This window comes from Triturus cristatus, chromosome 6 (genome assembly GCF_964204655.1).
Source record: "Triturus cristatus chromosome 6, aTriCri1.1, whole genome shotgun sequence".
NCBI classification, from domain to species: Eukaryota; Metazoa; Chordata; class Amphibia; order Caudata; family Salamandridae; genus Triturus; species Triturus cristatus.
This window is the reverse complement of record NC_140589.1, coordinates 1,760,144,046-1,760,171,446: the sequence shown is the minus strand read 5'-3', so window position 1 is coordinate 1,760,171,446 and position 27,401 is coordinate 1,760,144,046. Positions and strand designations below refer to the sequence as shown.

The 27,401-nt window shown below is 42.8% G+C and overlaps 1 protein-coding gene across 1 annotated transcript in view; it reads right to left on the bottom strand.

Moving 5' to 3' along the window:
- Positions 1–27,401, bottom strand: part of LOC146821939 (xanthine dehydrogenase/oxidase-like) — a 645,326-nt gene that overhangs the window by 407,767 nt on the left and 210,158 nt on the right. The window contains exon 10 of the mRNA XM_085613025.1: positions 2,178–2,270. Coding sequence (XP_085469151.1) covers positions 2,178–2,270 — 93 coding nt within the window. The remainder of the gene's footprint in view (positions 1–2,177; positions 2,271–27,401) is intronic.

Genomic DNA, 27,401 nt, shown 5'->3' with positions numbered 1-27,401 from the left:
CCTCAAACGACAGGGAAAGAAAGGAACTGATGTGAGTACTTATATGCAGTTCTGCTTCAACTTTCTGGGGCACCATAAGCTAATGCATAGCTCCATGACCCCACCTAGCAACGACCAAGAGCCCTGTTATGAAAAACTTCCAGATCCAGTTTAGTGGTCAGGGAATGTTCTTAAGGTGAGCAGTCTGTGGTTATAAGCATCCATCTGAAACGGCTTGAATGCCTTGCAGAGGTTAATCATAAAACAACTCCTGCACACCATCAACAGTAACCACTAAATAAACATCTGCATCAAAATGAACACACATGAGAGATCATAGCAGTGGCGGCCGGCATAAGTTGTGGGTGGAGAGGCGTGGGGTCACGCGGGAGGGTCGCCAAGGGGGGGTTAATACATTTTTAAAACGTAACTCTCCACGGGTCCTGTGTTTTCCTGCTCTCCTGCCTCTGGCAGGAACAGAAAGCAGGCAGCCTCCCTCACCTAAGCCAATCACACCGCTGCAATGGCAGCGTTGTTATTGTTCGGGATGACAACCAGCCAGGCGCCTATGGGGAGGCCATTTTCTCCATGTACGCTGCATGCAGCCTAAATGGAGAAAAGGCAGAGTGTGCATGACTGGTTTGGTCAGCCCTGGGGCTGAACAAACAGTCAGTGCTCTCAGCAGTGGGCAAGCCACTCCTCCCCTGCCAAAGAGCAGACCGGCCCACCTGTCCGCCCCTAACCAAATCCTGCGAGAAAGCAGTGGGGTGACGCTCCGATGCCCTAATTGAGGGAACGCCCCTGAAATCACCAACAAAAAAGAAGATATCACACAGAACACTATAAACATCTTACTACGCAGCTCAGAAGTGCCAAACTACATGCACAATTACACTGCTCTCTCTCACTACCAGTCAACATGCTTTTTACTGTCCCATGATATATATAGGCAATTGACAGAGTATTCTAGACACACCTCTGTAGCACAAAATCGTACACTCACAGCTAGAGGAATAAGGCATTTTCACTCAACCCAGAGACAGACAGAATTTAATAGCCAAAACCCATCATCATAGGACAATCCAGACTCTGGTCTATAAGAAGACCTACAGAATATTGTAGAAAGGCACCCTAGACAGCACTACATTCCCATACTAATGGCAGACTGTGTGCTTTGTAAAGGTTAACATAATAGATATTCGTTCACTCTTAAAACTAGTGCACATCTAGGGCAGGGTCAATTCAGTTCTGCCATGCCCAATACTCTGAGTACCTATGACTGTTCGTAATCAGCCCCTGTGTGTCGACCGGGTGGTGTGCTTTTAGGTACGTACACGTTTTAAACCCTGATTATTTTGAGTGCCACCTGGATACTGATTTAATATGCTATTTAGCACACAAGGTTTATTAAAATATTCTAAATAACCAAAAAGTAACAGTGTTTAGAGAAGTCAGTTCCCCAAAAGTAAAAGGAATTATTGAAGCTATCAGACGTGAGCCTGATAAAGAGATCCCTCAATGGGCTTTGGTACCCTGATCCATCTTCTTACCTTCAACTAATGGTCTAATGTTGACCAAGTTTGCGCCGAACTTGTAGTTACATGCCTCCAGATGTCTTAAGTCTTGAAGAAATAGTATCTTTTCCAACCTAATTTGACTCCTTTAGCCAGAAACACCAGTAGTCGAGAAAAAGAGCTGAGAGGAGTCCATCTCTTTTTGAGTTGTCTCTTTGCTATCCCATTCTGCATTTTTTTCCCACTGTCCCTTTTAATTGTAATTAGATTGCCCTGTATCTGCTGACAATTATTTATGGTCATATTGGCTGGCTGGGGAAATGTTTCACAGTCACACCGACCTGTCATGTGCAAAGAACCTCCAAGGAGCCAGGAGATATTCTAGCTCCCCCATAGATGAATGCTTATCACCTACACTCTGCCTGTGCTTCTAACTGGCCCCTCGCCTTCACACAACCCAACATTCAGAGCTCTGTTTCCTTGGTTGCCTTACCCATACAGTAAGACTCATCTCAACTACTACTGTACAGCGGGCTCTAGATAGTCTCCCATTGGCACTACTAAGTCTTTCCTGTCACTTGCTCGTGCCTCAGCCTGTTGCATCAAAAGCCTACAACAAACACAGCCATCCCCCACATAATACTAAATGGCAAAGAAGAGGTGTACTGACTACCATTTACTTACCCTCTGCTGTATGGTGGACGCTTGTCATTTCAGGGATTAAAGCTGGAGCAATTATGATTGGGTACAGCATGTTCTTAAATTTCATCTCTATGCCTTCAAATAAAAAGCACAGAACAAGTCTTGGTTAATTCCTGCAACAGTGCAGTGGCTTTTCAAAGAGTCTCCTGAAAGTAGGCTTCACTGACATACTGAACCAGCATCATTTACAGGTTTTCCTATTCTACATTTTGCATCTGAAATACTATGCAAAGCCCATGAACACTCAAAGTCCATGTGCACAAAAAAGGCAAGATTCGGTTATATGCATTAATGGTAGGATTAATATTGCCATTTTGCACAGTGATATGAGTATCAGAAGCTCAAACATATATACCTTATGTGAGTTGACTATTTGGTTTCCAGTTTTATTAGTAAAGATACAGAAATATTCATTACAGGCCACCATGTCTGGAAGGGACAGGAACAAACTCTTACACAAATGGTCCAATATTACCATATTACCAGCAAGGGGCTCAGGCGACGACATAAAGAGGCCACAGTCTGAATGGTTTGTAAATTTCACCAGAGCCCCGAGATGGTAATAAAGAGTCATACTGCACGTTATCAGTTATGTTTTTCTTATATTACATGTGTATTTTGGGGCTGCTAGTTTGAAATCGCTGTTTTCTTACAAGTGCAGCTGACATTGGGCACGACTGCAGAATGTTTACAATTTGTTTTCTTTTCATGAATAGATTGTTCATAAAACAGTAGACAATGAAGAGGGTCAATGGATTTATTGTATTATGCGGTTGCAGCATTAACTGCATAATTATGGATTATCCACATATGCAACACAATTAGCAGTATTTACATATTTAACATTGTTTCGAGCTCAAATGGATGAAATTAATACTAACAGAAAATGTGTTATATCATCTGCGTTTTTTACTGCATAATTCACGTAATATGAAAAATATGGGAGTAAAACTAGGCTGCAAACTTGGCATGACGACGTTCTCTTATCCATAAACTAGAATGACAAGTAAGTAGGAAACAGGTGTTATGTGTCCACAAATTTGACAAATCTCACATAGATCTCACATAGACTCTGATTTGAAGTAGAAGGTCACATTAAATCTGAATTCTTATATTTGGTATATAAATCCTTGTATGGTAAAGGACCAGCATATGTGCCTTACAAAACATGCACGTTAGTCATTAGCACAAATCTATGGTCCTTGGGTAGGAATCTGCTATCCTTATTAGATGCCAGAGAACCCAGGGCAGACTTTCCTTTTACATAGGTCCTAGATACTGGAAAGCTATGCCTGAAACTTTCAGGCTAGATAACCATTAGCTTAGATTTTGCTCTACTCAAAATACTTCTTTTCAAATCATCTCCATGCCTTGGGAGCTTCACCCTCTTCTCAACCCTTTCATAGGTATTTCGGCAACAAAGCACCAAGAGACTAGGGGACTTATTTACAAGAAAGCAAAGGGATGCATCATATTTACAACAATATGTCACATCCCTGTGCTTTTCCCTGCTCAGATGCGAAATTGGCTGCCATGCGCCAATGCAGGTGCTAGAGCGGGTTTTATTTAAAAAAAAATTGTATACCCTCTCCATTTTGCTTGTTTCTATTAATAAGAATAATTAACTAATCGTAATTGTATTAATTGGATTGCTGTGGAATTTAATCAACTTTACTAATAAGAATACACGTGGGAATTGCATTTGCATGGCCTAACTAATACGTAAACTAAATTGTATATGCATATTGATCATAGATAATTAGAGTTTTGCATGAATATATGTTGCTTACGTGATGTATTCGTGATTTGTGCTTTATTAATGTGAATATAACCCGCATTAAGTGTTGCTTCTGCTAGATAAATACATTCACATATGGGTATTAGTAAGGGGATAACATTTTATTAGTCATTTCCATGTATTAATTACGTTTTTGTGTTTCTTTGCTTAAGTTGACCATTTGGTGGCCACAAAATGGCCGACATCCCTATTTGACGAACACAACTCTATTGTGAAGGTCTCTGGGTGAAGTGCGCATGCGTCACCATCAGCAGCAGTGGCCTCTACGCGACCCTAACTCAACTGTGCCACTCAAGGACACTCCGGGTTACCAGCCAGCTGCTCTGAAAGAAACAATAGAAGATACTTTTCCGAAGAAATTATGATCTATATCTAGAGACACATTTTCCACATGGGAAAGCTGTTGAACCATTTTAACGGACCAATCAGAAGCATTTAAAAATATTACTCGTTACTTTTGGAATGTAATTTTACTATAAAACACCATAGATTAGAGAGGTGAACGCGAGACCCTTCAGAAGATTTTCGATTTCCTGACGTTATGCTGACGGAGAGGACGGTGACACTGCAGGACAGCTGTTTCCTAAGACTCTGACAGTATGATCTGATGACCAAGATTTTGACTTAGAGGACGACTTTTAGCCAGAATAGGTAAATATGATGGTCTACTGCTTGATTAAACAAAAGACTCGATTTTCAATTATTTAGATAAAGATTTAAGATTATCACAAGAACTGTGTTGGGTCGTTATTATGAAAAGTGTATTTATGTAAATAAATTATAGATTTAGTTATCACTTCAACCAGCAGCTAGCTGATTCATGGCCTATTCATGGGAGGAGTACTAAAAGGTGAAGTTAAGGCCTTAATAAATAGAGAAAGGTAGGGAAATCTATTAGGGATAAATGAGTACTTCCTTCCATCACAGCGAGTGGAACAACCGCCTCTTTGGAAACAGGTTAATAGAGGATGAATGTTGGTGTTATGGGCCCCACCAGCGAATGTAGTGATTGAGTGTGTCTGTGCGATGTATGACCTGTGATGAAAAGAGGGATTTTGCATTCCGCGCTGCATCAGTTTTCTTGGTAGCAGAGATATGGTTAGCTACTGTTTTAGTTTAGTGATCATTGCTTGTAAATAGCTTATTGATTATTGATTGGTATTGATTTATGTACTAACACTATATGTTGAGTTACGTTGAGTTATATGTTGTTAGCACGGCTTCTGGGATGTAGGAAGTCGGAAGTTTGTAACAGTTCCGTAGCAGAGCAGAGGTAAGCGCTGCTCTCGGGAAAGACGGAATTGTTGTTGCCCTGTAGGTACACAGGGGAAACGTGTGACAAGTGAAGTTGCATGGCGCATTGTCTGGGTTCGATTCGGCAGCATCGTCGTGTGTTGCCATTAGAAATATTCTCTGTGTGAGAGAAGTGTGTATGATAGCGAAGGTTACCTGTGAAATTTTGGTCTTTAAGTACCAGGAAACCAAATGGCATACCGATAACGCTTATCACTGAAAAGGTAGCAGGTGTTCTCTGAGCTTGTTAGAAGGACAAAGTAGAGGGAAGCGCTGCTTTGTTAACAAATGTCATAATTCTGTAGTAGGGCAGAGGTAAGCGCTGCTCTCGGAAAAGACAGAAGTCTGTGTGAATGATCTACATTTTTCCCTGTATGACAGTGTGTGTATGGAGAAGGCATTCCGATTAATGGCGAAACTCTAGAGTTATTTCTCAGGAGCATTGGGTCTCTAATTAGGTGTCTTAATTCTAGAGAAGCGATTAGTTGATGCTTGTTAGAAGGGTAAGGTAGAGGGATGTGCTACTTTATCAACGGAAGTAACGATTCCGTAGTAGGGCAGAGGTAAGCGCTGCTCTCGGGAAAGACGGAATTCTCGTGAGAAAGGTCTATTGCTATTCTTTGGTTAGCGAAGCGGACAATGGAGATGTTTTAGTGTTGTTACTAATAGAATTGTAAAAGTTGCAATAGAAGTTCACGGAGCAGACTTGTAAAGGAGGGGTAGACAGGAGCAGAGCTGCCGCAGTGGCTGCTGACGTCAAAACGACCGCACTGGGATTGGACAGCCGGTCAGAATTGTGACACGCTCCGGATTGGTGCGTTGGTGTGAGTCGCGCTGGGATTAGAGGACTGTGACAGTGACGTAGACGCTCTTGATTGGTGCGTTAGCGTGAAGTCGCGCTGTGAGTGGACAGAATAGCGGTACAGTTGTAAAAGACTAGCGATACACAGAAACCAAGAAAATGTATTACCAGCCACCAGATAGGGAAAAGAAGTCCTGGTTTGGTAAAGTTAAGAAGTGGTTTAAGAAAGATAAACAGGTCAAAACGAGGGAAGGACAGTTACTTCCTCCACCGAAAACTCCCGCATCTTTAATGATTGCGAAATATGGATATCATACTTGTATTTGGTTAGATAATTGGGTAAAATATACCAAGGACGATGGAGTCCTGGCATTTCCAGAACATGGTTCCTTTAATATGGCAGTTTTAAGGAATTTACGAGAGAAAATGATGTATTTAGAACCAAGACCTAGACCGACGCAGTTTGAAGCATTGACGGAGTGGGAAGACGAAATGCATGAGCAAGAAAAGCAAAGAAATGGTAGAAGTTACAGATATTTGTTTGGCAGGTCATATGGACATGAAACACATGATGATGGAATGAAAAGATGGCAGAATGCAAGTATGACTGAGGGTATGTTTCCTGTAAGAGCGGTAGGAGAGAATGAAGGAAGAAAATGTGTGGGGAAAAAGGAATAATGTGGAATCAAGAGGTTACGGAGCAAATGAATCAGATGATGATGTGCTGGATGATGTGTTTTATAAAAATCCACCACCGTACCGACCAGAACGAGAAATGTTGACACCAAACGCCCCAATGAGAGAAACATTACAAATTATCAAGACTGAGACTATGTCACCAGATTTAGAAAAGAGAAACTCCATTAGAGAAGTAGAAAAGAAGTCGGAGAATAGAATAAATAGTGAAAATTCAGCGGAATTGGCCAAAACAACTCTAGAATTAACAGAGAAAATAAGAGAATTAACTAAGAATCTAGAAGCTGTAACAGTTCCAGTGACCATAGGTCTAGTAATGCCCATTTTTGAGAAGCAAAAGGATAGCGAACATTGCTTGACGGTACCATACCGGAACCATAATTTGGTTGAGAGTCTAGAACGGAGTCAAATTGAGAATCCATGGGGACCGACAATAAATATGTTTGAACCAAATGTTTCAAATAATCCCTTTATAAATCAGAATTATGTTAAAAAGAGTAGAACGAAAGTAGAAACTTTGTTGGAACCCCTGAGAAATCCAGAACAGAGTAGCATAGAAAACCCGGTAGGACCTTCTGTGGAAGAACTAAGTGAATGGTTAAGAGGGTTACAGAGACAAGATAAAGAATCCCAGTCAATAGATGTGGCTAAATTATGGATGGTACTGAAAGAATTAATTGTAGGGACTATTCCCGTAGAGAAATTGAAAATTTATCAGGATGAGGAGTTGTTATTCCTATGCAAAAGCGTGACATGGAGAGCGAAAAATTTGCATGAAAGACTAGGAGAAGTTGCGAATGAAATGGTTATAGATATTGATAAGGTAAATGCCTTACAGAAACCCTATCGAGTTGATTTTACTGAAAAAGACATTGAAAATCTGAACACCACAGGACAGATAGGTCAGATTAAGGACATAATCATTTTATTAAGAAAATGGGGAGACGTGGATAAATGGAGAAGTAAATGGTATAGAAAACGTAATGATGCCTCAGAAAAGACAGTTTCGGCATTCCCTGTTAGAGAGAAAGAAAAGGCAGTAACTGAATACCCCATGAGGGAGATTCCAGGAGGAGGATATGTACACGTCCCATGGACAAGACAGGATATTTTGTAATTTACGAATGATTTCCCTCGACTACGCGAAAAGCCCGTCGAGTGGTACCGGCAGGTAGACAGATTTGTAAAATTGTCAAAAGTACTATGGATAGATTTGAATAGTCTATTTGATATAATAGTACCGGCAGATTTGTGGACAGGTTGCAAGTTGATGATCAACTGGCCAACTCAAGAGTACCCTAGGGATCCTAAAACAGGAGCTCCGGACCCTGAGGTAATGAAGAAGTATGAACAGGTTATGGTATTTTTGAAAAACAAAGTGCCCCCTAAAGAGACAGATTGGGTCAAAATTGATCGAACACATCAGGAAGGAAAAGAATCAGTACATGCATACTATGAGAGGCTAATTCAAGCTTTTAAGCAGTTCAGTGGAGATGAGAACCTGAGTGATAAGGATTTGAGTCATTTCGTATACAGATTTGTATATGGTTTACGCTCAGAAATTGGTGACATGATAAAACAGCATACAGTTGATTGGCAGAATAAGAAAATAGATGAAGTATTGAGACATGCTAAATATTTCAGTGATGAAATTGAGGCCAAACAGCGAAAATTAAAAGAAAAGGCAATGTGGGCACAAGTAAAGGTAGCTGAAAGGCAGGAAGCTCAGTTGGTCGAACAAGCAAATAACCCAGGAACTAGACCGAGATTTGGCCCAGGAAAAGGGAAAGGTAATATAGAAGAAGCTAAAAAGAAGTTCCCATGCCATAATTGCTGTAGGTTAGGGCATTGGAAATCCGAGTGTAAATTTCCTCCAAGTACTAATAATGAAAATGCATCATTGAATCCGCAGGTGCAGAATGAGGTGAGTGGTCAACTGCAGCAACAGCAGCAGGTGGTTACCTCACAGAATCAGGTGCCAAAACCACCTTTCCCGCAGAGCAGAAACACTCAGAAGTATAGTAATGAATCGGGATTCTACAATGAAGAACAGGTAAATAAACCGCCACGCGCTCGCGCTGTTTCACAGTATTGGCTGCAACGCGATGAGAGTGACTCAGAAGAAAGCTATTGACGGTGCCGAAAGGAGGAAGAAGAGTGCGTACTTAGCGCAACTCTAGAAGTAGACCAGACAGGACCATTTGTAGATGGGAAGGTTAATGATGAAAATATTACTTTCCTAGTGGACACTGGTGCTACTCGATCAACTGTTAGATCAGCTGATGTCAAGAATCTTCCTCTTTCGGATGAAACAATCCAAGTAGTTGGTGTGTCCAACAGACAGATAAAGACATTTCTGACAGAACCAGTGGAAGTTAGTATAGGGAAATTTTCAGAGATGCACCGCTTTGTTGTGTGCGACACCAGTCCAGTGAATTTATTAGGTAGGGACCTGTTGTGCAAAATGAATTGCACTATATTCTGTACTCCAGATGGAATAGCATTTGAAACACCAGATGAGGATGTACTGTATAAAATGACCATAGCTAACAGAGAAAATGAGGTCACTGAGACTTATGCAATATTCAACCCTGATGAATTACCTAAAGAACTGAAGCAGTCTGTGAAAGCAGAAGTGTGGGATTTTACCGGAGAAGATGTAGGACTAATGAGAAATATAGATCCAGTAAAGATAACTGTGAAGGAAGGAATAAGCTATCCAAATGTCCCGCAATATAAATTGACACCTGAGATAATTGAAGGAGTAACCCCAATAATTGAGAAAATGATCAAGCAAGGAATTCTAAGAGAAATAATGAGTAGTCCATGTAACTCACCGATAATGGGACTGAAAAAGCCTAGTGGGAAATTCAGGATAGTGCAAGATTTGAGAAAGGTAAACAAAATTGTGGTATCATGTTGTCCCATTGTACCAAATCCATCAGTGATTCTGTACCAGATTCCCCATGATGCGGAGTGGTATACAGTAATTGATCTATGCCATGCTTTCTTTTCTATCCCATTGCATCATGACAGTCAGCAAATGTTTGCATTTCGTTTTGGAGAGCGGATTTTGGCATGGTGCCGAATTCCACAGGGGTATACAGAAAGCCCCTCAATATTCAATCAATTGTTGAAGAAATCTTTGGAAAGTCTGCAAATGCCTGAAAGTTCAGTACTAGTGCAATATATCGACGACCTTTTGGTGGCGTCGAAAACACGTGTGGCTTGCAAGGTAGACACAATAGCACTACTGAATCATTTGGCAGACGGAGGATTGAAAGTGTCACCAGCAAAATTGCAGTATTGTAAGAAGGAAGTACAGTATTTGGGACATAAAATCGAGAAAGGACTGAGAAAAATAAGAATAGACAGAATCAGAATTATAAAAGGAATGAGAGCCCCCATGACCCAAAGAGAGGTGAGAATGTTTCTGGGAATGGTGGAGTATTGCCGTCAGTGAATAAGTAATTTTTCCCCGATCGCAAAACCTTTGGTACGTTTGACCAGAAGTGATGTAAAAGATCCCCTTGAATTGAACAAGGAAGAATTGGCAGCATTCAAACGATTGAAAGAGGGTTTGTGTGAAGCACCAGCACTGATCATGCCTGATTATGAGAAAGAGTTTGAGTTGTATTGCAGTGAGAGAAATGGATGTGCACTCTCTGTGTTGATCCAGAAACATGGAAGGTTGAGAAGACCAATTGCATATTCTTCATCAATGCTTGACCCAGTGGCTGCAGCTTTACCTGGGTGTCTGAGAGCAGTGGCTGCAACATGTCGAAGTTTGGAGCAGAGTGAAGGTATTGTGATGGGATATCCATTGAAAGTGTTTGTACCTCATGATGTGGCGATCCTCTTGACAAGGAGTCGTACTCAGTATATGACACATAGTCGGCTGACTAAGTATGAAAAGGTCATATTAGGTGCAACAAATGTGAGCCTTGCGAGATGTTTGAATGTGAATCCTGCAACATTGTTACCAGATGCTGAAAATGTGGAAGTGAGAGATGAAGCAGATCATGATTGTTTGGACGGGCTTGAGTATTGCACAAAGCCACGACCAGATATAAAAGATGTACCGTTGCCAGAAAGTGATTTTGTGTTGTTCGTTGACGGGTCATGTTTAAGAACAGATGAAGGAGTGCTAAGCACAGCATATGCAGTATGCACGGTTGCAGCAGTGATGGAAGCATCTTATTTGAAAGGAGCGAGGTCAGCCCAAGTAGCTGAACTTGTTGCTTTGACCAGAGCATGCAAAATTGGGAAAAGTGTGAGAGTGACTGTGATAACTGACAGCCAGTATGGCTTTGGGGTTGTCCATGATTTTGGCCAGCTTTGGCTACAAAGAGGTTTCCTGACTGAAGTGGTTGGAAAATTGATAGAGGCGATACAGCTGGCTAGACAATTGGCTATGGTGAAATGTGCTGCCCATAGCATGATGTCTACCATGGCACGGATGTATCATGGCCAGGGACACATAGGGAGAGACGCCATGATTAGGTCCTTTAAGCAGACCTGGTACAATCCAAAATTCAGACTTGTAGCAGAAAGTCTATGTCAGAGGTGCCTAATATGTCAGCAATACAATCCCGGGAGAAAGACAGTGGTGAGTCTAGGAACCATAGGCCGAGAAGGAGGGCCTTTTACCAGAATGCAGGTTGACTTCATTGAAATGCCTCCATGTAACAGACTGAGGTATGTTCTGGTTATAGTCTGCCTATGTTCCAGGTGGGTGGAAGCATTCCCAACAAGAAGAAATGATGGGATGACAGTGGCTAAGCTACTTTTGAGAGAATTCATCCCCAGGTTTGGGTTTCCAGTGACTCTTGAATCAGACAGAGGAGGACATTTTCATAACGAAATTGTAAAATTGATTAGTGAAGCATTGAATGTAAAACAGAAACTACATTGTGCCTACCGACCAGAGGCTTCTGGTGTGGTTGAACAGATGAATGGTACAATCAAAAACAGGATTGGGAAAATGTGTTTAGCCACTGGTATGAAATGGCCTGATGTCTTACCTCTAGTATTAATGACAATTTGAGCAATACCAGACAGAACCACAGGGTTAAGTCCTCATGAATTAGTCATGGGACGAGCGATGAGGCATGTGTACATTCCAGTCAACAAGCTGATGACAATAACTGATGACATGGTGTTGGAATACTGTAAAGGCCTGGCTGACGCAGTTCATTCTGTGTTTCATCAGGTTGGAGCGGATGCCAACACTCTTGAAAGGAAGCCAGCCCATGATCTGAGCCCAGGAGACTGGGTAAGGATAAAAGTACACTAAAGAAGAAATTGTTTGGTTCCAAGGTGGGGAAAACCAAGACAAGTCATTCTGACCACAACAACAGCTGTGAAGTGTGCTGGAGTGAAAAACTGGATCCATGCCAGCCATACTTTGAGGATACCAAATCCAGTTGACAGCAAAGGAAAAGAGTACTATGACGAATCAGAGTCAAGTACTGAATCAGATAACGAAGAGCCAAAAACACAAGACAATCCTGAAAGGGGGGAAAAAGAATCTGATCAAATATTAGTCCCAAGAAGTATCTCTCTGAGAAGACGATTGCAGATTTCTGATACCAGTTCAGATTCTGAAGACGAACAAGGGAGACAAGGTCCCAGAAAAGAACACAGAAAGAAAAAAGAAACAGACAACGAAGAAGCAGTAAAAGAAATTCAAGAGAAGGAAGTTTCAGATGAAAGACCAAGAGAAATTCCACCTGAAATAATAGATCAAAGTGAAAAAGGAACAGGTACAGAGAAAGAGGGACAGATTGCGGAAGACCCCCGAGGAGGTGTAGGGAACTGCAACATCCAGCTAGGAGAAGGGACAAGTAGCCAGCAGGAAGATTGCGTGTCGGAGACCCGAGGAGGGACAGAAGTAGGGAAAACAAAACAAGTGGTGGAAAAAGAAGTTGTTGAAAAGAAAAAGCAAGTTGAAAAAGAATCTGAAGAGAGTGAAAATGAAATACCAGAAGGTCGAGTTCTAAAAAAAAGGGCTTGGAGAGAAGAAAAGAATAATAAAGAAGGTAAACAGAAAAGAGTTAATAAGGACGAAGTGTGGCCAAACAAAATAAAGAGATTGAGATATCGGCTGACACGAGTGAAATCACCAAGGGCAGATCAGGTGAATGAAGTGACAAGCCAAGAAAAATCGAAAGAAGAAGAGACTAATCAAAATAAGGAAGAAGGGAAAAGAACAAGGAAACCTAACCAGAAGTATAAGTCACCGGAATGGACGTACGTGGCTCTGCCTGAAAAGGAGGAAGAGGCAGATAGTCAAGGAAATCCAGAGGAGGCTGTACTGAAAGTGGTTGAAGAGGAAGAAGAAGCAGGAATCCTGAGAGTTATCTTATCCGACATCGGAGAAGAAGAAACGGAAGATCAGGACATTCTGTACTTGGATGAACAGAAAGAAGTGAAAAACGATGAAATGCCAAACTGAGAAAATCTAGAAAAACTACTGATAAAGGAATAACAATTGAGTCAAACGATAGATACTGGTAGAACCGAGTAGGGCCTTAGAGCCTAAGATTAGAAAATTCGTTGTGAAATAAAAGAGGCTAAGTCAAAAGACACAGTCTAAATTAACAAAGATGGCTAACATAGATAGTAGCAAAAGTAGATGTACATTCATGAAGAGATGGTGTAAAATGTGTTGTTGTTGTACAGGATTATTAATGCTTCTATGGAGCACACTTGCTCTTTTGATTTCTTTTAAGGTTACTATAGATACACTAGAAGGACACACTGAAAAAATCACTAGCATAAAGAAGATTCAAAAGGTAGTTCCGACTAGAATAGATAATAATTATTTACATAAAGATAGGTCTATTAATGATTTTTCAAATAATGTGTTTTCAAAGTTATTGTATGAATATGTAAAGACTATGGACGTAAGGGACTGCTACGTATGCATGTAGTTACCTGCATCTGTGTCAGAGGGAGTGACTTTTCATCACCTTCCAGCAACGTATGGAATAGCATGTAGTGTGATAGCTAGCTTATTTTATGGTAAATTAGAATATTATTTTTCAGATGTAGATAACATTTTTGCGCAAGTGCCTGCTAATAACAAACTAAACTCACTGACGCCGCAGGATCACCGCTGGACCACCAGGGACGGGACGCACACGCTGTTGGTTCCCCTCGCCGCCACCCGTGATCGTTGGCCGCAGTGGGGGGGGACTACAGCTCCCGGCAGACACAGCGCCGGCCAGGACTTCCTTCCGGCTTGTTACGCGCCCGGAGGCGCTACAAATACTGAGGCTCCCTCGGTGGAGTGGGGGACTCACCTTGCCTTGCTGACGCCGCAGGATCACCGCTGGACCACCAGGGACGGGACGCACACGCTGTTGGTTCCCCTCGCCGCCACCCGTGATCGTTGGCCGCAGTGGGGGGGGACTACAGCTCCCGGCAGACACAGCGCCGGCCAGGACTTCCTTCCGGCTTGTTACGCGCCCGGAGGCGCTACAAATACTGAGGCTCCCTCGGTGGAGTGGGGGACTCACCTTGCCTTGCTGACGCCGCAGGATCACCGCTGGACCACCAGGGACGGGACGCACACGCTGTTGGTTCCCCTCGCCGCCACCCATGATCGTTGGCCGCAGTGGGGGGGGGACTACAGCTCCCGGCAGACACAGCGCCGGCCAGGACTTCCTTCCGGCTTGTTACGCGCCCGGAGGCGCTACAAATACTGAGGCTCCCTCGGTGGAGTGGGGGACTCACCTTGCCTTGCTGACGCCGCAGGATCACCGCTGGACCACCAGGGACGGGACGCACACGCTGTTGGTTCCCCTCGCCGCCACCCGTGATCGTTGGCCGCAGTTGGGGGGGACTACAGCTCCCGGCAGACACAGCGCCGGCCAGGACTTCCTTCCGGCTTGTTACGCGCCCGGAGGCGCTACAAATACTGAGGCTCCCTCGGTGGAGTGGGGGACTCACCTTGCCTTGCTGACTCCGCAGGATCACCGCTGGACCACCAGGGACGGGCCGCACACACTGTTGGTTCCCCTCGCCGCCACCCGTGATCGTTGGCCGCAGTGGGGGGGGGACTACAGCTCCCGGCAGACACAGCGCCGGCCACGACTTCCTTCCGGCTTGTTACGCGCCCGGAGGCGCTACAAATACTGAGGCTCCCTCGGTGGAGTGGGGGACTCACCTTGCCTTGCTGACGCCGCAGGATCACCGCTGGACCACCAGGGACGGGACGCACACGCTGTTGGTTCCCCTCGCCGCCACCCGTGATCGTTGGCCGCAGTGGGGGAGGACTACAGCTCCCGGCAGACACAGCGCCGGCCAGGACTTCCTTCCGGCTTGTTACGCGCCCGGAGGCGCTACAAATACTGAGGCTCCCTCGGTGGAATGGGGGACTCACCTTGCCTTGCTGACGCCGCAGGATCACCGCTGGACCACCAGGGACGGGACGCACACACTGTTGGTTCCCCTCGCCGCCACCCGTGATCGTTGGCCGCAGTGGGGGGGGACTACAGCTCCCGGCAGACACAGCGCCGGCCAGGACTTCCTTCCGGCTTGTTACGCGCCCGGAGGCGCTACAAATACTGAGGCTCCCTCGGTGGAGTGGGGGACTCACCTTGCCTTGCTGACGCCGCAGGATCACCGCTGGACCACCAGGGACGGGACGCACACGCTGTTGGTTCCCCTCGCCGCCACCCGTGATCGTTGGCCGCAGTGGGGGGGGACTACAGCTCCCGGCAGACACAGCGCCGGCCATGACTTCCTTCCGGATTGTTACGCGCCCGGAGGCGCTACAAATACTGAGGCTCCCTCGGTGGAGTGGGGGACTCACCTTGCCTTGCTGACGCCGCAGGATCACCGCTGGACCACCAGGGACGGGACGCACACGCTGTTGGTTCCCCTCGCCGCCACCCGTGATCGTTGGCCGCAGTGGGGGGGGGACTACAGCTCCCGGCAGACACAGCGCCGGCCAGGACTTCCTTCCGGCTTGTTACGCGCCCGGAGGCGCTACAAATACTGAGGCTCCCTCCGCGTCGCGGGACGCGCGCGGTCGACGCCGGGCTGAGCCCGGGCAGAGGGCGGGCCGTCTGTGGCCGTCAGGGGCCAAAGGAGGCCGGGCTGGGCCACCCCTCTAAGGCAAGTGTTCACTTCAAGCTTGGATATATCTCGTAGCATATCACCTGCTGTACTTTAGTTACACACGCATGTAAGTGTGTGTCTTGTATTATCTTGAGAGTTGGCTGGCTACAAGCCCGCTAGAAAGACTTTTGCCCCCATTAATGGACATACACCAAACTGTGACTAATTGGTTGCTGGCCTACTTTGTGTTTTCATCATCCTTGCTGGCAGAGGCTTTTGGATACGCTTTGACTCACTATTAGCAAATAGATCTAGCTAGTGCTCACAGTTACCACTCTGGCCAATATACACAATTTATAACTACATAAGAGGATAGTCGTCAGGCCCTTTTTTGTGTGTGACCCTACTTATAATTCACTATTTATTGTATTTGCAAATGTGGTGCCTGAAACATCTTAAGTAATATTCTCTAAGTCCAGGGTAACTAGGGTGACCGCAGACAGTTAAGTAATTGGGCTTTGAACTTAACTGTGCCCATATTGTCAATCTATGGCAAAGAACTATTCCACTATGGATAACTACCTTGTGAAAGTAGTAAGCCAAATTAATAAAGACAGAAGGAAGTCATTGGGCCGCGAAAATACTACTCCTATTGATTTAGGCTCTTTGAGTAATGGTGGCAATACTAATACAAATAATGTGGCACCTAATGTCCTAGTGACAGAGTGTTTGCTAACTGAGTTTACGGCGCTTCCTGAGTCTCCTGTAGTCTCAGAGTGTCCCTTACTTACGCCTGTAGACACTAACACCATACCTCTGAATCTGTTGGATGAAACTAGAATTGACTATCATTTAGAATGCTCCCCAAAAAAAAGGGCTGTAAGGGAGTGCAGAAAAATGAAACCAAATAGAGGTGGGGCACAGCATAAATTGAACCGTGAAGCTACTCCCAAAAATTCATTCTGCCAAAAGGGGACTATGACAGAAAATTGTGGAAATGATATATTTTCAACATCAAATACTATATCCTGTATTATTAAGGCCTTCGAGGACAAATTAGAGGCAGTGGTAAAACCACTAACTGAAAAAATAGACATATTATCAGCAGAAGTGCTTAGATTAGGTGGCTCCCTTTCCTCACTAATTGACTCTCAGATTAAATCACAGGGTGGGACAAATGAGCAAGAGGGAAGAAATGTACAAGTCCCGAATAAGGAGAATATCCTTCCATCTAATTCCACACTAAACAACCAGACGTTGGATAAAATCAATGCCCCGGATGCAGATCTACCTTCTACAGGTTGGTCAACGGTCCAAGCCAAGAAAAGTCGCTCTACTAATTTACCCCCACAATGTGAACCATATGTTGTAGTACTTACAAATGTGCCACCTCTAGACATTATGCAGTCTAAGGCACAAAACGAATCACACGATTCCCTCAAACGGAAAACAGTTTCCTGGCTAAACCATAACTGTGGGTTCCCTGTCAATTATTCAGATCAGATTTTATCAACTAGACGGGTCCCCTGGATTGGGAGTGCCAGGAAATCTTGTAAAGGAGATTGCATAATTGTCAATTTTAAATACCCTCAACACGTGGCGACCGTACTACTTAGAGCAGCATCGTTGGCACCGAGAGAGAATAGTGTGGGTGTACATCCTTTAGGCTACTTCTATCAGCATCTAGCTAGGGGCAAGCAGATTAACGCTCCAATCATATCCCAAAACGATACCCAAGGTTTACCTTTCCAGATTAACACAAATAACAGGTACTTGGCATTAAGCACCTTGGATATGAATGACTGACTAATACCACCTTCTGTGTCAGAAGTGGAGACTAAGCTAGCAACCCAAGGTGGAAACATGACTCTGACCACAGTGGAACCCAATGTTGAAATTGCCCAAATAAGGTTGGAGGCCCCCGTAATTGTACATGAAACCCAGACAGCCCATCCTAGGAAAACTATGGAGATTTATACAAATCAAAGGGTAACTACTGCTAGCTTGGGTGAGAACAGTCAATGTGGTACCAAGCACACTATGATTGGGGGGCGAACCATCGTAAATCCACCGTCGCATGGAAATAATGCTCCACATATCATTGCGGACGGTGCAGCTGAACTCCCACCTACTAGATTAATAACATGGAACATAGCAGGGGTATCCAGGAATATGCAGGATGAGGGTTGGTGCTCTTATATTGAAAATTTTGACATTATTCTTCTGCAGGAGACCTGGGCTATAGACATACCACATAGACTGGGTTATAGAACCTTTAGTCGCGGCGCAGTGTCATCTGCGAGAGGAAGAGCATCTGGGGGTTTGGTGATTTGGATAAGGGTTACTGTGGAGGCAAAAATCACATTACTGCCGATTGATTCCCCTGATATATTGGGATTAAGAATGATAACCACGGAGAAAGAAACAATATATTTAATAAATGTCTATAACAGACCGTATCCCCATAGTAAAGATTCACAGGTGATAGTCCTCCTTGATTCCTTTTTAAATACTTTAAGTCCAAGTAAGCAGGTAATTGTTGGAGGAGATTTAAATTGTCAATATGAGCCGATATTGGGCTTGGATACTTTATTTGAAGAACAGGATACAGCTAATAATATCCTTCCTTTAGAGTCCAATAATATGGTAAAAAATTCAAGAGTAGCTATACAGATTTTACAACTCACAGTAAACCATGAATTAAGTGCGTGTAATGGCCGTTTCCAGTCTGATAGACCAGCGGCTCCAACTTTTGGTAGGGGAAACTATAGGTCTCATATAGACTTTTTAATGGCCTCCATGAGCCTATGGCATTTAATAATAGATTTCAAAATAGACCATAGAACAGAGAGCGACCATTTCCCCCTCCAATTATGGTTACACTCAGAACCTTTCGTACAAAAAACAAACACGATAGCCACGTTAAATAGCCCTATAGGAGAACAGCAGGTCTCCAATAATAGACGTGCCATTAAGTGGCCCTATATTCTGGCCAAGGATGAAACAATGATTAATATATATAACTCTTTCGCTGACATATTGGAGGGAAGTCATATGCTTGTTTTAGGTACCCAGGATGTCCTTAACTTACATTATAAACTTGTAGATGCACTGATTCCCCAGTTAAGTAAAATCTATAAAAAGGATTCGAGTCAGAAAGATAATCATTTAGCGACAACAAACCAATGGTACAATAAAGATTGTCGTAAAGCGAAAATTGACCTGATTCAGGCTGTAAAAGTAAAGGACGTCCAGGGAATCAAAGACAGTAGATTAGCATATAAAAAGACATTGTCCCAAGCAAAAAAAGCCTGGGATGATGCCCTCTGGGATGACCTTTTAATTGCAGCCCACCAGAAAGAACAGGCCACATTTTGGAATCTAATCTCCAAAGGGAATAAAAAAGGCAGATCATCTAGGGATATATATCTTGATGAAGAAACCTGGTGCAATCACTTCTCTAAATTATATTGTAATATAAATGAGGAGATGGCCACGGATGACTATGACATAAATAGATTACTTGATAAAAATACCCGTCTACATTTTAGTCTTGAGGAGACTGTAGAGGCACTACAGGGTATTAAAACGGGTAAAGCACCAGGCCCCGATAAAATCCCCGGTGACTTGCTAAAGCATGATGTAGGAATTTGGGGACCCTACATTAATTTTTTATTTAACTCTATAGTGGCCAGGACACCAATTCCCGATTCATGGAAAGGGGCTGAAATCGTTACAATTTTTAAGAAAGGGGATCGTTACGACCCAGCAAATTACCGCCCTATAAGTTTAATTGATCTTTTACAAAAAACCTTCGCCAGACATATTTTAAATAGACTTCTATCGTGGATAAAGGAGGAACAGATTTTAACTAAATACCAAGCAGGATTTAGGTTAAAAACCAGCACAGTAGACCAAGTATTCAGATTTATGTGTATTTGCTGGAAATATATTAACATAAGAAAGGGAAGCTTGTACGTAGCATTAATCGATCTAAGGGCTGCTTTCGACCTTGTACCCCGTAAACTACTTTGGTCTACTCTCAATGATATGGCAGTCCCCAGTGAGCTACTCAAGGAAATAATTAGACTCCACACAGGAAATTATGCTAGAGTTAGATGGGGTAAGGGAGGAGAAATCTCAAAGGAGATCCCTGTGGATCGGGGCGTCCGCCAAGGGTGTGTGCTGGCGCCCACACTCTTCTCTCTATATGTTAACAATATACCTAATTATCTAAAAGATTGTAAACATGACTCCCCGAAATTAGTAGATGAGGTGGTCACCGCATTGCTTTTTGCTGATGACACAATTCTCATCTCGCAAACCCCGCAAGGCTTACAAAACCTAGTAAACACTTTTAATAATTACTGTGCGGAAAAGGGATTAGAAATTAACTCATCCAAAACAAAGTACATGTCCATAAACCCTCAGAAATCCTTTAGAAAGAACTTGGCCTTAAATAACCAGAAGTTGGAACATGTCGAGAGTTTTAATTACCTGGGTATTATGCTGGATAGTATGCCCAATTGGAAAGGGCAATTGGAAAAAAGTAACTTAATTTTAAAACAAAATTCAATGCCCATCCTAAAGGTGCACGGCAGTAGCCAATCTAAATCAATCACGCCGGGACTTGAATTATTCAAAGCAAAGGCCCAATCGGCAGCACTTTATGGCGCTGAGGTCTGGGGTTACTCCTGCAATAACACTTTCAGGAAGGAAGAGAACACCTTCATACGCAGGTTACTTAAAATACCAGTAAGAACACCGATAACTCCAGTCTTTCTGGATATTAATCTTAAAAGAACTGATCATCAAGCTACATTAACGCCATTACTCTATTGGATTAGATTATGGACAACCCCTGAGCTGAGCGACTATAAGAATGGACTGTTAGAAATAATCAGGATTGACGAATATAAAAGTATCCCTTGGTTAAAACATATTTCCCAGTGGTTCAAAAAGCTTGGGCTTTCCCATTTTTGGGAAAACCCTCAGAACATGTTATCAATCTCAAAAAACCTTTTGGGTATACGTAAATAATGAAGTATCCACTAACACTACACTGGGTATATTGTCACAGAAATTTTTATCTGTTAAGGATACCCCTATCTTCGAACAATTCATGGATGAGATAAGACCACCACTAGCTAAAACACTGTATCTACAATATAGGTATGGAGTTTTACAGATTGCTGCAAATACCAGTAGTTGGAGGGGCAATGAAGATGATAGTGGATTGTGTACCCTTTGTGTACAAAAAGCAAAAGAAAATGATGCTCATGTACTGTTTTTCTGCCCAGCTTATAAAAAGCCAAGAGTTCGATGGATTAAACCCCTGTGCATAAATTTGGGGTTTAGGTTTTTTAAAGAGGCAGAACGCACATTCAAAGCAAATACTTCCCAATTAATAGTTTTTGGTCTAAGTAGATTCCTATTCAATGTATATCTCATAAGGAATAAGAAAGGATGCAAGCTATAGCACCTAAAGGCTGGTTAGATAACGCTCTTGCTTGGTTCGATATTATGAATTTTATACTTCCCCCTTTTTAAAAATGTATTTTAATAATCTTTTATAAATTATCTGGCTTCTTAACTAATTTATATGTTTTTAGCATAGCTGTAATAGAATTGAATGTGACTCACCTCCATTTATATTGCCTGGAAATTTTGGACTGTGTATTATATATGTTTTTAAATTATGTATGTCGCTTTTATGACAAATAAGTCGAAATAAAGCTGAATTTAAAAAAAAAAAAAAAAAAAAAAACTAAACAAAGTAAGACCTGCTAAGGTATTAGGTGAATTTTTCTTAGAAACTAAGGAGTTAACATTAGAGTATATATTTAAAAATAATTTGACATGCAGTTTGAAGAAAGAAGAAAAGACATTCCTAGACATGGTCGAGGAAAGGAGATTGAAAATGTGAAGAAAGGCATCTGAAGGAAAAGGGGAGAAAACAGTCTGGGATGTAGAAATGGAAAAACATATGAAGGGAGAGTCCAATCCAACTTTGGCTTTAGATTGGCCTCACAAAGGGAAACCGTGTATTAGAAGGAACCAAACGGCTTATGACAATCATTTTTTAGGGAATAGTGAGTGCCATTATACATACCGAATCATGGGTGGATGGGGATTTAAAGGTAGAAGAGATCCAGTTTTCCCTGGACTTTATTTTATCTGTGATAAATGGGCATATTATCCTTTACCAGACCATTGGTATGGCACATGTTACGTAGGCCTGGTTTTTTCCAAAAATCTTTCACATGGACAGAGGTAAAGATGGTGTACATAGTTTAGGTAATCATTTAGTACGTAGTAAAAGAGAATCTTGGGCAGAAATTGTAGGTGACATTTTTGGAGCATTGATACCAGCAGTGGGAATATCTCTGAATGCGAACAATATTAGAAGATTATCAACAGTAGTGGATCGCTTGTCAACAAGCACCTCTGGAGGATTCTCATTGGTTAATACTGAAATGGTTGCCATGCGTGCTATGGTAATGCAAAATCTACTTGCCCTGGATATATTATTGGCAAAAGAGGGTGGAGTCTGTGGAATGCTGAAAGTTCAACATTGTTACACTTACATTCCAGACGAAAGCAAATATCTGAAAGTTTACATTACAAATATTACTGAATTGCATGACGAAATTGTACCACTGGATGTTGAAGGTGTTTGGGAAAAGATTGGGAAGAAAATAGCTGCTAATAAAAACTTTTTAGTAAAAATAGGTAGTACATTTATAGGTAAGATATTATTTCCATTAACATGTGTAATTTTGTGTTATTAATACCAAGATTAGGTTGCATGTGCTGTAAAAATAAGAAAACAAAGAATAAAATAAAAAGAGAAAAACTAAAAAGAAAAGAAAAGAAAAGGATCCAGATAGAGATTGAGTAGAGATAACTTTAGAAGAATGGAAAGAAAGCATGTATAAAAAGGCAAAAAGAGATGAAGAGGAAACTGAATTATGAATAAGAGCAAGAATACATTTCAATTATCCGTAAAAGGGTGAATAAATTAGTGTTGTTGTGGTGATAAAATCACCAAAGGGGGGATTGCTGGAGCGGGTTTTATTTTAAAAAATGTTGTATACCCTCTCCATTTTGCATGTTTCTATTAATAAGAATAATTAACTAATCGTAATTGTATTAATTGGATTGCTGTGGAATTTAATCAACTTTACTAATAAGAATACATGTGGGAATTGCATTTGCATGGCCTAACTAATACGTAAACTAAATTGTATATGCATATTGATCATAGATAATTAGAATTTTGCATGAATATATGTTGCTTACGTGATGTATTCGTCATTTGTGCTTTATTAATGTGAATATAACCTGCATTAAGTGTTGCTTCTGCTAGATAAATACATACACATATGGGTATTAGTAAGGGGATAACATTTTATTAGTCATTTCCATGTATTAATTACGTTGAGCCTGAGCCTGAGCCTGTGATTAAATTGGGGGCAAGAGTTGCTGCTCTGGGGGAATTGGGGGATAGCCAACACTTAGTTGAATCCTTAATCGAGTCTGCTCAGATTACTATGGATGGTAAGCAAACACTACAACATCTAAAGACTACAAAGTGTCAAGCCATTGAAGACATTCGGGGCATTAATGACCTCAAGGTGCAGGGAGTAACTAACCCAGGCTCACCAACGGATGAATGCTTTTATTCAGTTGATGATGATGATGAGGATCATGTTGGCAAAAATAAGGGGAGGGGCAAGGGCGTTCCCTATACAGACTTAAATATAGATTCAGCATCAGGTTTAAGCGAAAAATTGGATAGATCGGATAGATCTGACTCATATTCAGAGTCAGGCTCATCTTCATCCGCATCCTCACCAAGTCATCACTCCAGAAACTCTGAGATTGATAGTGAGGCGTCAGAGTTAGAAGTAGAAAGGGCAACAGGTGGTAGAAATCTCAGATGTCGGAGGTCGAGGAGTGACAGAAGGAGGTCGCATGTAAAAGTACAAGACCCAGTACAGAACTTATCGAGTCCTACGCAGCGGGAAGTGGTTAAAAAGCTGGACTGGGACTACTCAGCTACATCACAGGTTTATCAAGAGGGAACCATACACCCTCAAACCCAGCAATCTCCTCAACATTGTCATGTGGAGCAACCAATGATCCAGAATTCTAATTTTGAATTGTTACTCGGGACATTAAAACAAATGCAGACCGAAGCAAGAGCAGAAGGTCGAAGAGCTAGGCAGGCTAACAAAAAAATAGAAGGATCCCTGCGGAAGGTTAACAAACTATATGCGGATATGGCTGGTAGAGTTACAGAGGTAGAGGAAAGGACTGGGAAGTTAGAGGATGCAGTTCCCAAGCTCCAGGAAGATAAACATGCACAGGAGAAAACAGCAACAGATGTCCTGTGGAAATTGGAGGAGTTTGAGAACAGGCAAAGGCGGAACAATATAAGACTTCTTGGTGTGGAGGAAGGCAAGGAAGGCCAGGACGCTCGGGCCTTTGTGGTTGATATATTTAAAGGCGCATTTCCTGAAATCACTAAATGGAGTTGGGAAAATGAGATCCAGCGGGCCCACCGCTTTCCTCAAATCCAGATAAGAGGAGCCACAGATGGTAACCCAAGAGCGATTCTTGTGTATGTTGGTAACTTTCTGGCAAGAGAGGAGATTATGAGCAAGGCAAAGCCAGCGGCCAAGAGATCTTATAAAGATATACATTTTTTCGCTCGGCCAGACTTTTGTCACACTACCGTCGAAAGAAGGTGGCGGATGAGACAGTTAATAACTCCTTTCCAAAATGCAGGATGTGAAGCTTATTTGATGTTCCCTTCTCGACTTAAAGTAGTAGCTAATGGGCAATCCAGGGTGTTTTCCTCTGAGGTACTCGCTCAGGAATATCTGCTTGCATTAAAGGAGAGAAGAGGTCAAAAGAGTCAAACAACTACTTTAGATGCAACCTGATGAATTGTTGAATAATAAGATGTTTATAAGTTAATAAGCTAATTAAATTTACTAGTGTGAGTACAAATTGGGTGACTATCATGAAAAATGGATGGTCATAGTGGTAGCACGTGGAATTAAGGTAGGAAAAGGGTGGTAGGTGAGAGGGGGGGGAGGAGGTAGACATCCTCAGGTTTTAGGTCGCCATACATAGGTCAGGATTGACCTATTTGCCAGTAAAGGGGGGAGGGTTTGCAGGGGGGGGGGGGAGATTGGGGAGGGTGGGGGCGTAACGAAGGGGGGCAGGGCACGACAAACTAAGAATTGCACAAGTAAAGAAATGCAAATATGGGAAGGATTAGTATTGTTTGTATTTTTAAGAATGAAGGTAAAGCCATTTGAACAGAAACCAGGAAGCAGTATTAGATGCATTAGATGTAATGTATTGACACTTTTGAACCGAAATTTCTTTAACTTTAATTTGTGTCTTTTTCCGGGAATATCAATTCTACTTGACCTACAATGGCTATTAGAGTAGCAACGTGGAACGTTAGTGGTCTGAATGATCGCCAGAAAAGACAAAAGGTTGCCGTGTTATTAAAACAAATGAATGTTGATTTTATATTCATGCAAGAAACCCATATTATGGCCTCACAGGCATACCTTTTGGATCAATTAGGTTTTCAAGTTCTGGCACATTCAAAACAAGGCTCTAAACATAGAGGGGTGGCAATATTATCAAAGAACAGAAATGTGACCACCAGGAAAAAGCTAGAAGACCAATGGGGTAGGTGGGCATTAATTGAATGTCTTATTGAGGGAGAGTGGTGTACCCTTGGGGTAATTTATGGTTCAACGGAGGATTATCCAGAGAGTTTTTAATTCTTAGATGCAGAATTATCCTCCTGGGCACCTCAGATTATATTAGGAGGGGATTTTAATATAAATGGGGCAGATGGGCTAGGTGTAGAGACAGGATCATTCGGTAGGTATCAGGGAAGAAAGAAAAGAACACATCGAGCACTAGGAGAGCTTGTGAGGAACAATATGTTATCAGATGTTTGGGGGAAGCTAAAAAACGGGGATAGTGGATTTACGTATTACTCTGCCCCTCATCAGGTTTGCGTAAGATTAGACTATTTTTTTATTTCTAACTCGATGATCTCCTGTGCAAAGATTGAAAGGCTTCCCCGTATACTTAGTGATCATAACCCTTTGATTATGAGCTTGAATATGCCCTCACGACCCAGGAAGGTCAGAATTTGGACATTCGAGCGTGGGCTACTGCAGGACCAAAAATGTTATGTTATATGCGGATTTATAACGCGCTCAAATAGTCAAGACTGTCCTGGCGCGGGAACGAAACTGAGTCAAGGTGGTAAAAAGGGGGAGGCTATTCGTGGATTTGAAAGAGGTGCGTTTTAAGTAGTTTCTTAAAATTATACAAGTCGGAAGAGTGTCTGAGAGCGTCTGGCAGGGCGTTCCACCATTGAGCACCCTTTACCGTCAAAGATTGTCCACCCAGGCGAACTCTTTTAAATCTGGGGACGACCACCTGCTTTCTGGAGGTGGATCGCAGCTGACGGGTCGGGAGGTAGAGAGTGAATCTTTTGGCTAGATAGGCAGGGCACGGTCCATTAAGGGCCTTATAAACGAGGACCAAAGTTTTAAAGTGCACTCTTTGGGCCACAGGGAGCCAGTGTAGATCCTTCAACTGTTTGCGAACGCTAAGTCTCCTTGAGATGTTAAAAATGAGTCTCACCGTTGCGTTCTGGACTACCTGTAGCCTTCTGATCAGGTAGTCTGGAGCCCCTACATAAAGGGCGTTAGAGTAGTCCAGACGGGAGAGCACCAGAGCTCTGGCTACCGTTTCTTTGGCCATTTGAGGAAGAAGGGGAAAGAATTTGCGAAGAGTAGTCAGGATTCCAAAACACGTCCCCGCCAGTCGTGAGATCTGATCTCGAAAACATAAATCTGCTCCAAACCAGATACCCAGGTTCTTGGCCAACCCACTCTCTCCCGTTGGACATGTTGATTCAGTGGGCCAGATAGACTCCTTAAAATCAGTGGGAAATTGGCCGTAGAACAGAATTTCTGTTTTTTCCTCATTGCATTTGAGGCAAGCTCTAGCTAGCCAGGCAAATACAGAGGATAGGCATTGGCGTACTCCAGAGGTGCACAAGTTCTCCTTTTTCCAGGTGAAGAGAAGCTGGGTGTCATCGGCGTAAGCCATAATCTTAGCACTCCAGTTCTCTGCCAGCCGAATCAAGGGAGTTAAGTAAATATTAAATAAGAGGGGACTTAAGGTTGATCCTTGGGGAACTCCAGTTTCTACCCTTTGATTAGCGGAGTAAAAGGGAGGGAGGCAGATCTGTTGGGTCCGGTCGGAGAGGAAAGACCTGATCCACTCCAGTGCCGTACCCGAGATGCCGATGTCCTCCAGCCTAGATAGAAGCTGGAGGTGGGGCACCGTGTCGAAGGCGGCAGAGAGGTCCAAAAGAATAAGGGCCGCTCTGCCGCCTCCGTCAAGGCAATCCCTAATGGCCTCCGCCACCTCCACCAATGCCGTTTCCGTGCTGAAAGAGGTGCGGAAACCCGATTGGGCCGGATGAAGAGCC